At 47.7% G+C, this 16,564-nt stretch overlaps 1 protein-coding gene across 2 annotated transcripts in view; it reads left to right on the top strand.

Annotated features, from left to right (window-relative positions):
- Positions 1–16,564, top strand: part of GARNL3 (GTPase activating Rap/RanGAP domain like 3) — a 99,368-nt gene that overhangs the window by 11,014 nt on the left and 71,790 nt on the right. The window contains exon 2 of one of the 2 annotated variants that reach the window (XM_036329598.1): positions 2,280–2,450. In XM_036329598.1, coding sequence (XP_036185491.1) covers positions 2,280–2,450 — 171 coding nt within the window. Of the gene's footprint in view, positions 1–2,279; positions 2,451–16,114; positions 16,280–16,564 lie in introns of those variants that run through there. The other variant, XM_036329599.1, reaches the window with a different exon arrangement.

Genomic DNA, 16,564 nt, shown 5'->3' with positions numbered 1-16,564 from the left:
TCAAGAGGTTCGAATGGCTCCTAAGGTATACTTTTTCTTCTCTTCCTCAGCCTTTCTCAGGTCAGGCCCCTCCCTATTAGAAAGCTGGGCAGTGGGGGGAGTGGGGAATGAAGCAGAAACAGCTCCTGCCCAGCCCCACCCGGCGCCCAGGGGCAGCCTGGAGAGCATTCTTGATCATTTCCCTCCCGTCACATCACAGGCAGAATTCCATGGTCACTTTCAGCTTGTCAACATTCATTGTGTACACAGGTCTTCGGAGTGATAGCATGGAGTTTGGCCATTCTCTTGTTTCAATACGTTTTCTCCGAATACTGGGCTATTTTTGCTGATTCCCATGGGTTCCAAGGAGTTGTGCAAATGAGCGCTTACTCTCCATCTTTCCAAGAAGTTCTCCAACTGCCCACTATGTTAAATAGCGAGACAATAAAGATAAAATATGTCAGAAGATGAAAGGAATGTACGTTTTTTTAAACTAGGAAGTTAAGACTAGAAAAGATAACAGAAATGAGAAAAAGGATTAAAATTAACAATGATTAAACAGAATTCAAACAGTTAGAAAAATGAAGCTAAAGAATTAGATGAAAGTATAAAAAAAGAACTCAGAAACTAGGGGTAAAGGTATGGCAAAAAGATAAAATTAAATGGTGATAAAGGTTTAAAAGAACTAACACTTAAGTGTTTTCAAACAAAACTTAAAGATTAAAGGGCTAGAAAATAACGTTAAAGCAATGAATTAATCTTATTTCAAGATTAAAATAAACTAAAAGATAAACTGTAAGCTATCAGAGGGGGGGTTGGGGGCGGGGTGAAAAAGCTGAAGGGATTAAACAAAAACAACAACAAAAGCCCTGGCTGGTTGCTCAGTGGTTAGAGCATTGGCCCTTGGACCAAAGGGTTGCAGGTTTGGTTCCCAGTCAAGGGCACATACCTTAGCTTCAGCTTCAGGTTCGATCCCTGGCCCAGGTTGGAGCAAGTACAAGAAGCAACCAGTCAATGTGTGTGTGTCTCTCTCTTTCCCCCTCCCCCTCCCGTCTACTCTCTCTAAAAATCAATGGAAAAAAAATGGAAAAAACAAAATAAGACCTCATCGACACAGACAACAGTATGAGTATGGTGATTACCAGAGGGAAAGGTGGGAAGAGCGGGTAAAAGAGGGTAAAGGGTAAAGTGGTGATGGAAGGAGACTTGACTTGGGGTGGTGAACACACAATACAATATATAGATGATATATTATAAAATTGAACACCTGAAGCCTATATACTTTTATTAACTAATTAGAGGCCCGGTGCATGAAATTTGTGCGAGGGGCTCAGCCACAGCTGCCTTGGCCCTCGGCCGCCCCGGCTTCATCCAGAGGTCATCCAGAAGGACATCCGGAAGGACATCTGGTCTAATTAGCATATTATGCTTTTATTATTATAGATGTCACTCCAATAAATTCAATTTTAGTATATGTGCTGCCGAAGCGAGCACGAATAAATTCAATAAAAAAGAAGTCATTATAAGGAGTCCCTTCTGACCAGTGTTATCTAAGGGTGCTTTCTATGTCCCATCTCTAAGTCACGGGGCTTTGTGTTTTTTTTTTGTTTTATTGCTTAAAGTATTACAAAGAGTATTAAATATGTCTCCCTTTTTTCCCCCCGCCCTTGACAATCCCCTGGCCCCCCTACCCCCAGAGTCACGGGGCTGTGTTTGCCTGCCTGTCTGTGGGCAGGGAAAGGAGCAGGCAGCTTCAGGCTGCATGTCTCAGTGTGTTCGTGTGTTACGAGCAGTTGTGTGTGAACCCACTGCTACCTGCTCTGCGCCATTCCTCTCGGAACGTGGGTGTGGCCTGCAGTGTCGTGGCCAGTGTAAGCCCGCTCTTTGGCTTTTCTTGGGAACTAACTGGAGAGGAGGAGACAGTCTGCGTCCCCACGAGCTCCCGCTGGCTGTTCTCCGGAGGCCTCTAGACAGAGCTGCCCTTACGGGGTGAGGGTGCCTTTCCTGGATGAGTCTGAGGTGGTTTAGATGCTCACTGACCTCCTTTTGCCCGAGAGCCCCTGACTGGAGCGTGTGGGACTTCACTCAGGCTGAGGCCCTGGGGATGTGGACGGGGCCTTCTCTCCGCAGCTTGCTCATGCAGAAGGGCGTGACGCGGGCTTGGTGGGACACTGGTGTTGGGAGTGCCTTGGCTTCCTGCCCCTCACTGACTAATGGGGCTGGCCTCTGGGTGCCAGCATCGGCCAGTGATCGGCCTGTCATTCTTCTCCGTTCTCAGTGCCTTTCCCATCCTTCTTCAGCACAGCGCTTCCGCCTCCAGGCCCACCGATGGATCCGCTGACGAAGGGGTCCTGCGGGGGCCAGGTCGCACAGACCCTTCTGTGGAAAGCAACGTCGTCTCTCTCCTTCCGCATCCAGCCCCTTCAGACGTGGCCAGCAACAGGCCCTGAAGCAGAGTCCCAGGTCACCCTGTAAGTAAGTAGAAGAACATCCTCTGTCCGGGCTCATGTTCACTGTCACCTGAAATCCCTCAGTGCTCAGGGAGGAAATGACCTTTTTGTGGGGAGAATAGGGAGGGAGAAGGAGTGGATATTGGTTTGGGAGATTTCAGGTTTTGTTCTTAATGATATCTTATTCATGTATTTATTTACTTAACAATATTCATTGAGCACCTGCTCAGCCAGGCCCTGTGTCAGCTGTAGTGAGCAAAACAGATTCGATTCCTGTGTTGAGGGCATTTACAGCTCATGGGACAGAATCAAATAACCACACAAATAAATGCTAACTAATTTGTGGTATGTGCTATGAAATGTGTTGCTTTGATTCAGTAAATCTTTACAGAATGTCTTATATAACATACTGGGGGTATAAGAGAATATGAGATTCCCTTATAGTATCTAGAGGGGGAAATCCAACATTATTCAGAAAAGTGGTAATAATAGCTATGCTATAACTAATATGTTACTAGATTCTAAGCCCCATAGGGTGGTAACTGTGGCTTCCTGTTTACTCCTGAATCCCCAGGGTTTGTTACGGTGTGCAGTAATACCTGTTAAATGAATGAATGAGTCAGTGATTGAAGAAGGCAGTGCAAGGCAGAGTGCTTAGCTCTCCAGGGGAATCAAAGGCAACTAGGTGCCGAGATATGATTGACTTAGAAACAAATGAGACGTGTATGCATAGAGGCACAGTCCATGGACAGACAATAGTGCTGGGAAGGGCTGGGGAGAGGAAGGGAGCAGGATGGAGGGGGTTAATGGGGGGGGGGTGGAAAGGGGGACATTTGTAAAACTTTCAACAGTAAAACCAAATTAGACAAAAACAATGAGACGCTTCAGCAATTTAATGCAAGAAATATGTATGGATGCTCACTGTCCCCAGTGCTTTTGTGAAGCTAATTCCTCGGGGGGCGGGGGGGGGATGGGTCAGAATCACCTGTGGGGCTTAAGACACAACTGATGCCCGAGGCCCACCCCCAGATTCAGATTCAGTGGCTCTGGAGTGGGTAAAAGAGGACTCTGCTTCTCCAGGAACTTGTAGCCTTTCCTGGAAACACAGGTATCCCGGTAATCCCCGTGCTTCCAGAAAAGAAGCATGCACCCTCTGCAGTAGGAGTAAGTAACCGCTGGAGGACGGGAGCCGAGGGGCGGCAGGTGAGCTTAGCTGGGCAGGATGCGCGTCACCAGGCAGGAAAGGGGGAAGAGGCCACGTCACACAGAGGGGACGGCGGAGCTAAGGCTGGGAGACCAGAGCGTGTGCCCCGCAGTGTTGACAGGCATGGCGGCGGCGGTTGTCTGCCCGGCTGCACCTGAGAATCACCCTGGGGGCTTTAAAAACACACGGAAGCCTGTACCATCCCTCCAGGATCCCGAGGTCTATGGTGGGACACAAATACCAAGATTTTATGAAGCCACAGCTGATTCGCATGTGCAGATGTGGAGAAAGGCTGCTTTTAAAAATGTGACCGCACATAAAGAGATGCCAAATAGTTACAAAGCACCATATATGCCTGGCTAAGAGGTCGGAACTTTATATCTTGGCAATGGGGAGCCGTGGGTAGCTTTTATGATGTTACAAGATGATGCCGATTTAAATAGACAAGGTACACAGAATTCGGATAAATTCCGAATTGCTAGTTCTGTTGTGGATTGATTCCGCAGGGAAACTAGAGGACATCTGGGGTCACCACCGACTTTTCAGAACTACTGCCATACCTTCCACAAAGGGCCCCTGCGGTCTGTTTATGAGAATATGGGAATTGAATATTTTATTGATTTGAAACTGAAATCTCAAATTTCAGTGAATATTGAATTTTCTGAGCAAAATGCTCCTGACTTTTGGAGGCCTCTGGTAACCAGAGTCCTGGGCAGTCCTGGCGCGCTGCAAGGGAGAGAAGGGACGCCAGGGCTCCATCTATCAAAGGTGGGGTGGGGAGAAGAGCAGCTCTCCCTTCCTCAGAGCCCCAGGCAGAGGGTTGGGTCCTCACAGTGGTCCAGCCAGCACCACCTCTTCTCTATACTACCAGCCCCATAATGCATCGCACAGATGACACAATCCAGGAGGCGGGCAGAACGTCGGAAGAGCCTATAAGAAGCAGCCCGAGGTGGCACAATCTGGGCCGTATTGGTGAATCCTGTTCAGCCCTGGTGATTGGCGGCTGCGGATGTTAGGTTTAGGTTCTCTAGAAGACGTGCTGGAAAGATGGCTTTAAGAACTGCGATTCTGTGGACCACTCTTTCATTAACTCATTTATTCAACAAATATTTATTGATTACTTGCATATCGGGCATTTGCGCAAACATCCTAAAAGCGTTTGCTTATTTAGTCTTAACACATAAAAAAACAAAACCCGATGAGGTAGCTCCTGTTAGCTTCATTTTACAGTAAGGAAGCAAGCTGGGTGCAGAACGGTTAAGAGACTTGTCCAGGGTCTGGTTGCCCACAGAGCTGTGTGTTACCTTCTCTCCAATTTCCATCTGGAAAAACCCACCTGAGTCTTCTAGAGACAGGTCTAGAGCCCCATCTGCCTTGGTCTCCCCTGCTGGAGATTGACAGTGGAGACTGACACAGCACTTCCCCTGGCAGCCATGCGGGCAAGGGTCTGCCCCTCTGCAGAGCGGACTGTTTCAGCTCCACGCGTGGGGGAAGGAGTAGTAGTTGGAAGTGCATTGGGCTCTAGGGCTGTTTGCCAATGAAACTCTGACAGTGAGGAAATTTATATTTTGATTCCCATTTGCCCAACTCCTGTCACTAATTCCCAATCGATTCCAAACATAGAGAAGGGAGCAGATGATTGACTGATAAGCTCCCAAACTCCAACAACTGTGAGACAGGCAGGGATCTGTGTGGGTCTGGTTAGGAGAGGCTTGTTTGGTTTTGTTGGGTTTGATTCTCTTGTTCTCGCCTCTTAGCAGAGTACCTGGCATGTAGAAAGGGCTCACTAAATATGTTTGTTGGGTGTAAGTTAAGGGTCATAGAGCAGAGGTGCCAGTTAGAGGGCTTCTGCACCAAGGAAGGTCTGCGCTAAAGCAGAGAAAGTGAAAATGGAAAGGAGAGAAGGAACAAGGGACTCAGAGACCTTGTGGAACTCTGCTCATGTCCTCGGGGCCAAATGGCACATGCAAGGTTATGCATTGCAGTTTACTAGTCCTTTATCTAGGGAATTGGTTCCATAAAATAGGGTCCATCTACTCAGTAGAATACAGTGTGGCCATAAGAAAGAATACAGGAGCTTTTTGGTACTGATTTGGAAAGATCGCCAAGGTATATGAACTTAAAAATAACAAAAACAAGAAGTAGAGTTGTGCATGGTTTGCTGCCATTCGTGTAAAGTAAGGGGGGAGGGGAGGAATAGGTATTTCTCTTTCTTTGTAAACGCATCCAGCATCTTTGGGAGACACACGAACAATCCAGCGGGGAGAGGAGGTGCAGAGGGGGGGGGAAGCTTTGCCCTGTTCAGCCTTTTAGTTTTGAATCAAGGGAGTGTGTTCTGTCTTCAAAGAATGAAATACAAATACACCGATACAAACCTACTACAACTTTCAAAAGCAATGCTGTGCAGGCAGCAGTGACAGGGCCTGGCGACTGATTAGGTGTTGGATGTGAGAGGAGACAGAGATGACTCTGGACTTGGTACCTTGAGCAACTGGGGAAAAGATGGCAGTTCTGCTAACTGAGATGCGAATGCAGCAGTGGGAATGAGTGTGATCTGGGCCAGGTTATGTTTTAGGGGCAGTTCAGTGCCGGGAGCCAGTCCATCCTTGCTGTTTCAAGGGACCTGGCATATATGGCATACTGTTCTTAATATGTTTGCTCACCTTCTTGGCACTATGTGTTTTAACCAAGGTCACCTCTCTGAGAAAGGTTGTTTCCCCAGGTAGGGATTTTCCCCTGAAGTTAGGGAGGGAATAAAACCCTTTAACTAAGTGCCAGGCGGGTAATTAATCACTTTAACTACGAACAATCATGCTTAAGCTACATAATCTTTACTCCCTGGAATGGAGATAAGAAACACCCTAACCTTTGGAATAGAGATTGATAGGATTGGAATCAACTGGTATAAATACAGATGTAACAAGACAACAGGACACAGAACCTAGACACAGAAACTGGCCACAGAACCTAGAGACAGAACCTAGTGAGAGAATCTGGCTGAAGAACCTAGAGACAGAACCTGGCTACAGAACCTGGATAGAACATGGCAAGAGAACCTGACTAGAACCTGGTGACTGAACCTGGCTGGAGAACCTAGCAAGAGAACATGGACACAGAACCTGGCTGGAGATCCTGACCAGAACTTGGCTGGAGATCCTGGCTAGGCTGCTGATCAACTGAACGCTGTCTCCGTGTCATTCCTTCTTCGCCAACTCCGTCCACACCTTTGGGGACCCCTGGACCTGCTGGGGTTGGACCCCAGCAGCTCAGGTGTCCACGGAACTCTGTCCAGCAGGTGGAAGTCTGAGTTTGCTGTTGGTTGGAGAGAAAGAGCCAAGTTGGCGGTTTGGTTTGAGACTCGTTAGCACAGAGGTGCAGGAACAGTGAGGTCCGCAGGGGGGAGGCCACCTGCCTGAAGGGAGAGGAAGGTGGATCTTCACAGGTCAAGGATGACGTGGACTCACAGGTGAGTGGGGGAGGAGCATGGGCGCTCTCTGCCAGGACATCCTGGCCCTTGGCTTGGAACAGAGGCAGCAGATGCCCTGCTCACCACTGAGCTCCACATCCCCTCGAGGGATAATTGCTAAAAGCAATCATTTTTCCTCAAGGAGGTTATGCCATTACTAAGAATTGTATTCCTTTGATGATTCAAGTTTTCTATTCTTTGAAATTGTACAGTCCTCCTGGGCCAGCAACCCATTTTTGGTGCTCACCTCATCTCAAAGTACAGTACAGAACACCATAAGGACACACTATAAATAGGGCCTGGATATTATCACTCTTTTAATCATTGCTTTTAAGAGGCAAAAGGAATTAGTTTCAGCCCTCCTGCCCTAAATTCACTTCGGCCAACACTCATTGTTCTAAATCTCGTTTTGTCCGTGGAAGCAGGCTGGCTGTTTCTTGTCATCTCTCCTCTAATAATAAATGTTCTCAGTTAAGATACTTTGCCTCCTCTCTTTCTATACGTTTGGTTTATCTATTATTTTGCTTTCTTTAAAGAGCATCCCCCTCCCCTTCCCTCACCACTCTCCCTCACCCATGGTTTCATGGTCTCATTTTCTTAAACTATCTCAGAATCAGAATAGCTGAGTGAAGTAAAAATTTTAGAAAATCTTTCAAAAATAGAGTTCGACCTCAAAAGCACAGAGTAAGCTGCTTTTCTTCTACTACGTGCTCTGCATGTGCTTGGAGGAAACCAACACAGATAAGCACGGAATGGGTCTAAATTGGCCCAGAAAATTAGAATATGATACAGAGGTTGTTTAAAAAGTAGCCTGGGCCGTCCCCCTCTACTGGGTTACCTCAAGGTGAAATTCAGTCAGTTCCATAGCATTTACTTTTATGTTTGAGACAAAGAATTTTTCACATGTTAGTATTGGCTATGAAGGGGATCAAAATATGCCACCTAAAAACCTGCCACTTTGGCCTAAGGATTATTTTGAGCTGAAGGCAATTGAGAAAAAGCAGACACAGGAAGACATCTCCACTCTCCCCCCATCTGCCTAAAAGCAGGGCAGACATTTCCTTTTGTAAAGGTGCCCCCCCCACTCCCCTCTCCTGTACCAGGAGGAGGAGGACAGCACTGCCAGCAGAGAAAGAGGGCCACCAAGATGAGTCTTCATGCACAGCAAACCTCGCTAAACAACCCTCATAGGCCATTAGTTGCCCCCAGGTGTTTACCTTCCATGATTACCACTCCTAGAAGCCCAAATCCTTTTCTTTTGTCTAGTCACTTCTCCAGTTTATTGCCCTTTGTTAAAATGATGTATAAATCCCAGTATTTAACTGCTTCTTTGGGTTTGCTTCTCTATGGAGCGCTTGAACAGGTAAAATTAAAAATAAAATGTGTGCTCCTTTTCTCCTTTTAATCTGTCTTTGTCATTTTAATTCACAGGCCCCAGTCACAGAACCTAACAGGGTAGAGGAAAAGTTTTTCCTTCCCAACAACTATGTTACTAAAATGAGAACATTTTTTATTATGGCAAATTCTAGCTTACCCCTAACTTTCCACAAAAAGCCTTTTTTTCCCTTATTTGTGTTGTTCTTTAAGCACACACACATTGTCTTCCTAATAAGTGGTATGGATGCACAACCTATATTTATTCAAGTAGTTATTGAATAAATATAGGTCCACCTATCGTCTATCAGATACTTGAAAAATAGCTCTCTAGTCTCCACTTACACACTATTAGTGATAACAAACAGTGTGTCCCAAAGTCTTCCATTATTTCACCTTCAAATCCTATGTAAGGAGACAGGAAGACTGACAAGGCTGTATAAGAATCTGTGAAACAGTGAGGGCCTGTGAGACGGAGGGACTGGGCTGGTCCAGTGAGGGAGATGATCACTGATGATATTTGATGGTTGATTATAGAGTTTATAAGACAGGGAGAAGTCAGAGGTGATTCCGTAGTTTGGAGATTGTGAAAATAATTGTGCTCCAACAGAAATGAGAAACCAAGTTTTTGAATGAGTTTTGGAAAAAGCACACTGGGCTACTGGTGTTTCTGGGAGAATTAGGAAAGGTAATTAAGGCCGGAGGGGTATGTTTGAGATGTGTCAGTAATACTGATGCTATAGGACAGTGATGGCGAACCTATGACACGCGAACTCCTTTTTTTGGTTGATTTTTCTTTGTTAAATGGCATTTAAATATATAAAATAAATGTCAAAAATATACATATTTGTTTTACTATGGTTGCAAATATCAAAAAATTTCTATATGTGACACGGCACCAGAGTTAAGTTAGGGCTTTTCAAAATGCTGACACGCCAAGCTCAAAAGGTTCGTCATCACTGCTCTAGGAGTAGATAATGCCTTCAAAGGACAGCCATTGGGGAGCACTTCAAGTTTGGGAACAGAAAAATAAAGGATGGGCCCGAGAGGGGGACGGGGATGAGACGGGTCCCTGGGACTTGACAGAGGAAACACGTCCGTGCGCATCCAGCAGGTAGGAAGGGAGTGTGCCAGCGTTTCTGAGGATTACCTTTAGAACTTATTTTTTTAAACTATAGGTGGTTAGGTCCCACTCCTGAAGATTCTGATTGAGGAGGTCTGGGTGAAAACTGGGCATTTATATATTTATATGAAAATGTATTAAGTAGACTTTAAAACTTTAACAAGGAATGATAGGAAACTATCTTTATGACATCATGATGCTGAAGGATGGTTTAAGTCACAAAACAAAGACCATTAAAGAAAAAGTCTGAAAATACCTGCATTAGAATTTTAAAATTTCTACATGATGAAAGATGTCAGGAAAGCCGTTTGAAAAAGAAAAACCACTCTCCGGAAGAAGACATCTGTAAAAAAGGGTTGGCATTCCGCATATACAAATTATTCCTGCAAATCAATTAGAAAAAAGACCAACAGCCTACAAAAGGGGGTAGGCAAAGGGTGGGATAGGCAGGTGACAGGCCAGGCAGCTCAGACGGCTGAGAAGCAGAGGAAAAGATGCTCAAGGCCTTGAGTTATCAGAGGAATGGAAATTCCAATGACAGCTCAGCAAGGCACCGCCTCCTGTCCCTCACGCTGACAAACCCATTTCTGACAATCCCCAGTGTTGGTTAGGGTGTGGAGCAAATAGAACTCACACGCTGCTGATGGGAGAGTTAAGTTGGTAGACAGCGACTCCTCACTTAGCATCGTTGCTGGGTTCTTGGAACTGCAGTGAGATGACATACAATGAAGCCAGTTCTACCACAGGCTAGTTGATATAAACAAGAATGGAGTTCCTACAGCACCTCATCAATGTGGAATAAAGCAACATTATTTGAGGACCGGCTCTAGTCACTTTGGAAAGCAAATTTGGCGATATGTAGAAAAACAAAGATGCACATGTCACAACTTAGCAGATGCCCTCCTGGGCGTGGATCTCGGGAAATGATGGCACTTGTGTTCAAGGAGACTTGTAAGAGGATGTCCATTACAACATTGTTAAAAATTGGAAGCCACTGAAATGCCCAGCCATAGGAGGGTGGAGGGAGCACCAGTGGGGAGTTGGCACCATAGGAAACAGCAGTGTAAGTGAATGAATTGGAGCCACAGGTATCGACATGGTCAAATCTCAGAAACAAACTGTTCAGCCAAAGAAGCTAGTTGCAGCAAGATAGGCACGGCATGGTATTCTTTTGTGTGAAATTTTAAAACATTCTAAGCAATACTGTGTATTGTTTTGAATAAGTAAATGGTCAGTACAAATATAAAAATATAAGCAGGAAGTATAAACGAAATTACTTAATGGTTGTTTCAGGGGAGAGGTACACAGGAATTTCAAGTCTCCAGTGTTCATTATGTTATTCTTTATTTTTCTGTCTTGAAATATTTCACAATAAAATAAATAGAGAAAAAATCCAGGTGGTTCTGATATATAGTGAGGTCGATAATCAGTGCTTCTCAGATTCCAATGAGCACATGAATCCTTGGGGGATCTTGTTAGAATGCTGGTTCTGTTTCATTAGGTCTCGGCTGGGGCCCCAGCTGTGAGCACTCACAGTGCAGAGGGAAAATATAAGTACCCAGGCCTTTTCCAGTTGGAGGCTAACTATGAAGAAAGCTGCTGTGAGCCTGGTGGGCAAGATTCTGTGAATACACGTTTTCATTTCTCTGGGAGAAATGCCCAGGGTACCGTTGCTGGGCCCTGTGGCGGCTGCAGGTCAGGGATCCTGGGCTCTGAAACTTTCCAGTCTAGAAACCTGCCCGCTCACTTCCTACGTTCCACAAGCTGGTGTCCTAGATCTCCTCAGGAGTGCTCAGGAAACCTCCCATGTCGTCACCAGACATTACCGGCATCGCCGCTTTTCTCTGTCACTTCCTTCAGAAGGAGAGACAACCACTCCTCTTCACGCAGTAAGCTACCTAGAGCCTGGTGTCAGGCGGTGCTGGGCTCCCTCTGAGCCTGAATCTGTAGTCTGTCGCATTTGATACCTTCTCTGTCCCTCAAATAGGGGGTCCCTTCCATCTGTCACTTACTACCTGCTGGTCAGAGGGCGGGGCACGGTCCTGGAGCTTCTGAAAAGCCGCCTGATGTTTCTCAGCTTCTCTGCGTGTCCAGGAAGAGCCCGGTCCTGGCCGTGGGCCCTAGTGCTTCCGGTGGGGCTGGGGGTGACCGAGGCCTGTGTTAGCGGGACCTGGCCAGTCCTTAGGGTCAGTCCCTGGTCTCTGGGTGAGCCTCCTAAGGACCGGTGTTGAGTTTCTGCTCCCTTCCTTTTCCTTATTTGGTTCCCATGACTTTGACTCTCTGACGGGGGTTGCCCCGCTTTCCAGGAACCTGCTTATTACATAATGAATTCTTCCGGCTCTGCGTGGAGCTGGACAGCTTTGCTTTCCTCCTGGCCACGTTTAGCGAGTCCTCCTGAAGGTCCGCAGCTCTGTTCCGGCAGGTGAAGCGCATCGATTTGCTAAGACCGAGGCGTTTATATTTAGAACCCAGGCCACACTCATGGGAGGACCTTGGCCTCCCGGTGCACGTTTGCACCTGCTTTGTTCTGGTGACACACTCTTGGTCCCAGGTATTTTCCTGGCAAGGTCCCGCGCTGGGCCGGCACTTTAGGGAGACGTCCGCTGAGCGGAGCTGCGGAGCTGCCTCGCCTTGCCCCGGGAGGCCTGCTGCGTGGCCCCAGCGGGGAAAGAAGGCACCTGCTTTAAAACTCTTAAAAAGTTAGTGATCATTTATGTAGACTCCCCTTCCCAGGGCTTTCTCTAGCAACCTGGGGAGAATTCATGCTGATAATAAGGGTAATAATAATAGCGAACATTTATTGAGCACATCAACCACATTTTATTCACAAGGGAATGAAGACCCCAATTGGGCTGCAGGAAGGCGGCAGGTTTCCCAGATTCCGGAGTCACCAGAACATGCCGGCGGACCATCCGCACCGGAACCCCGCTGCTGTCGGAACCGCAGGCCGGCTGAGTCACGCCTCTGGGAGTAGGGCCAGGGAACATGCATTTTTGGAATGCTCCTCCCAGGGACTCCGCCTGGTATTTTGGGGGCGCATACTATTCACGGGTTACGGGAGGGCCTGAAGCCAACAAAGGGATCGTGAGGCTGCAGGGCAGGTGGGCGACGCTTTCTATCAGGGGCCACAGTAAATAGTTGCCCTTGGTGGCCACGCAGGTCCCTGCTGCAGCTTCCCACTCGCCATCGTGACATGACACGGAGGCCGCACAGACGGCCTGTGGCCCAAGGGCATGGCCGTCTCCCAGTAAAACCTTGTTTCCTAAAACAGGCCTTGCCGAGGGCAGAGCTTGCTGCCCCTTGAGAGTGGAGTCATCCAGGCCCTCCAGCCCGCGGAGGACCCTCTGTGGGAGTCACTCTCTCTGCTTCGTGACCCCAGAGAGTTCTGTCAATGGAGAGACAAGCATCACCCTGGCCGGTAGCTCCGTTGGATAGAACATTGTCCCGATGCACCAAGGTTGCAGGTTTGATCCCCAGTCAGGCCACATACACGAATCAGTCAATGAATCATAAATACGTGGAACAACAAATCTCTCTCTCTCTCCCTCTCCCTCTGCCCCTCCCTTTCCCTCTTCCTCCCTTCCTCTCTCTCTCTAAAATCAATAAATAAGAAATTAAAAAAAAAAGATAAAATCACCACCCTGGCCGGTTGCTCAGTGGTTAGAGTATCAGCCTGAGGACTGAAGGGTCGCAAGTTCAATTCCTGGTCAAGGGCACGTGCCTGAGTTGCAGGTTTGATTCCCGGTCCCGGTTGGAGATGTGCAGGAGGCAGCCAGTCAATGTGACTCTCTCGCATTGGTGTTGGTTTTTGTTGTTGTTGTTTTTTTTAAATATATTTTATTGATTTTTTACAGAGAGGAAGGGAGAGGGATAGAGAGTTAGAAACATCGATCAGCTGCCTCCTGCACACCCCCCACTGGGGATATGCCCGCAACCAAGGTACATGCCCTTGACCGGAATTGAACCTGGGACCCTTCAGTCCGCAGGCTGACGCTCTATCCACTGAGCCAAACCGGTTAGGGCACTCACATTGGTGTTTTACTCTCTCTGTCTCCCCTCCTCCATCCCTTCCACTCTCTCTCTAAAGATCAATGGGGAAAAAAATATCCTTGGGTGAGGATTAAAACAATAACAACAGCAAAAAAAGGTAAAATCACCTGTTATGTATAATAGGTAAACCTTGAATCTTAGCGACTTAAACAATAAGAGTTATTTCTCACTATATTACAGCCCAATGAGGGTATTTCTACTTGGGATCTTTTATGGGGTCATTTAGGGACAACGCTCATCCTTGGCGTGTCCTCTTGGTCTTCACAGCCCTCTCCGTTCAGCCAGTGGCTGGGCAAGGAGAGCAGGGATGATTTGTGGGAAATCGATGCTCTAGGTCTGCTAGCTGGGCCCATAATTTCAACCCACATTTCAAAGGCCAGATCTTATTGTTTGGGGTCCAGGAACAGAGCGATTTCTCAAGTCTAAGAGGCCCCTTGTCTCGAGACTCTCCGTTCCCTTCTGTCTTTGCTTGACACCCATCCAGTTCTTGCCTGAGCTCATCTCTTCCCTGTCAAAAACCTTGCTGGGGTCAGCCAGCGGAGCCAGCATCTCTCTGATCTGTCCAGCCACTTTCCCTAGCGCTGCAGGCTCAGAGGCTCAGTTCCACCTGCTACGTTACCGTAGGTGTAAGTTTTACGACATATTTCGCTACTTTATACCATAGATGTCCATCTTTCAGCCTCTGAGATCAGTTTCCGCACCGGCTGCTGTCTGCCTGCTAGGCTGGTGCCACGTTTTAGGTTGTTGCTATGGCAGCACCCCACTGTGAGAGACCGACTTCTGTATTAGTTGAGGTAACACAGCGGCTTTAAAAGGGAAACCCAGATTCTACGTGCTTAACTGAATGTTTGTTTCTTGCTCCATCATTTTCTAGTGCAGATGTTCTTGGAAGTGTGAGCTTCCCACCGTCATTCAGAGACCCAGGTTTTTTCCATCTTGAAGCTCTGCCTTTTTGTGGGTCCTTGCAGTCCTCTCACCTGCTGGCCCTGGGGAGGGAGAGGAAGTGCCCCGTGGGATGTGCCCGGAAGTGGTCCCCATCACTTCTGCCCATAGTTGCTTGGCTAGAACGGAGTCACATGGCCACACTGCCCACGAGAGGGGCCAGGAGATGTAGTCTGGCCACAAGCCCGAGAGGAAAAGAGAACGGCTTTTGGCGCGCACAAAGCAGGGCTTGCCTGTTGGGCCAGGACTGTCTGCCTGATGGAATAACAACAGGGACTACGAGGGAGAATGTCAGCAGGCAGCCTTTCTCGGGCTCGTGAGGATGCCATCAGGCAGTAGCTAGTAAGATCCAAATATGTGCAAATATCTTCATTAACGCACAGATGTTTACTGCAGGTCCACTCTGTGCCAGGCAGGGGCCCGACGCGGGGCCTGGAGGAGAACGAATTCCTCTTGGAGCTCTGGGGGACCCCCTCTAATCACACCCTTTGTGCTGGAACCCAGGGGCCAGAGGGCCTGGGGAGGGAAGAGGAGGGGAGGTTTTAACATGGCTGCTTCGAGTGCTCCCCGCAGCCCTGGGAACTCGCCCGTGTCTTTCAGCCTGGCTCTGCCATCAGCACGCAGTCTCCGCAGCCTATCGGATGAAAGGCAGTTAGAGGGGAAAGGGCCACTGAGAGCAGACGTTCTGTGTATATCTGCCTTGGTTTTTTTCTCTTTTTTTCCTTTTTTTGGTTAATCCTCACCCGAAGATATTTTTCCATTGATTTTCAGAGAGAGTGGAAGGGAGGGGGAAAGAGAGAGAGAAACATTGATGTGAGAGAGACACATCAGTTGGTTGCCTCCCTGCATGTGCTCTGACCAGGGCCAGGGATGGAGCCTGCAACCTAGGTATGTGCCCTTGACCAGAATCGAACCTGGAACCCTTCAGTCTGCCAACGCTCTATCCACTGAGCCAAACCAGCGAGGGCTTGGTTTTCTCACAGGACGTGTTTTCCCTCTCACAGGTGGCCCCAGGACGCAGAGTTGTCATCTGTTTGGTGTTTGTCTCCGGCACTGTGTCCCAGAACCCCTGGGCAGTGCTGAGGGCAGCGCAGGGCGGGGCCCAGAGCTCAGCCTGCTCTTTCTACGCCCCAGGAACCTCGTGCTAGAAGCTGCTGCAGGGTTGACTGAGGTTGCCGAGGGCAGTGCTAGCATTCGCCTCCATGTCCATCAACTCAGCGCATTCTGGTTTTCAACATGAGCTAAGTTGATGGACATGGAGGACGTATGTAACATGGACACAGAGGATCTATCTGACACGGACCAGAGCTCCACGGAGGGGAGTTTTTAAATTTGGTTCAGAGATATTTTGGTAGAAGATCGTGTCACGAGAAGCAGGAAGTTAATATTCAGGACACCCTCCCAAATTGCATTTGCTAACGTGCTGCACGTTTTCAGCTAAGGAAGTGAGAACCACAGAAGGTTAATTTCTCAGATCAGATGAATTCAGCCATCTCTGTGAAATGGTGGGAGCAGCATACCATTAGCCTGCCTAATCTCATTTCTCTCACGCTGTCTCTCCGGGAGCCTATCAGGCAGGCCCTGGCAGGGAGGCAGTCCCGCGGATGTGAGCACCAGGCGGTCTCTTCCCGAACCTGCCTCGAGGGCTGTCATTTAGAAAATGTAGCCCACCTTTTAAGGAAGATGAAAAGGTACTCACCACACCTCTCTTTGCATGTCAGATCCCAAATGTTTTGGCTTTCTTAACCACGTAATTCCCGTGTCATTTTAGTGTCTGTGTTTTATTAGTGTTATCTGCATGACATATTAGAACAAAACTTATTAAAACTGTTTGTATTTGTGGGTCTCAGGTGTTTTCATGAGTGCTGTCTGGGGTCTGAACCAGTCGATAAGATGTGTGTCTTTTGAGTGTGTAACTATGTACTCAAGATGCAAATGCAGGAACAATTTTGTCCTTGTTTTAATTGCTCTTCTTC

Source organism: Myotis myotis, unplaced genomic scaffold (genome assembly GCF_014108235.1).
Source record: "Myotis myotis isolate mMyoMyo1 unplaced genomic scaffold, mMyoMyo1.p scaffold_m19_p_12, whole genome shotgun sequence".
Taxonomy (NCBI): domain Eukaryota; kingdom Metazoa; phylum Chordata; class Mammalia; order Chiroptera; family Vespertilionidae; genus Myotis; species Myotis myotis.
The sequence above is the reverse complement of the archived record's forward strand: the minus strand, read 5'-3'. Positions and strand labels throughout refer to the sequence as shown.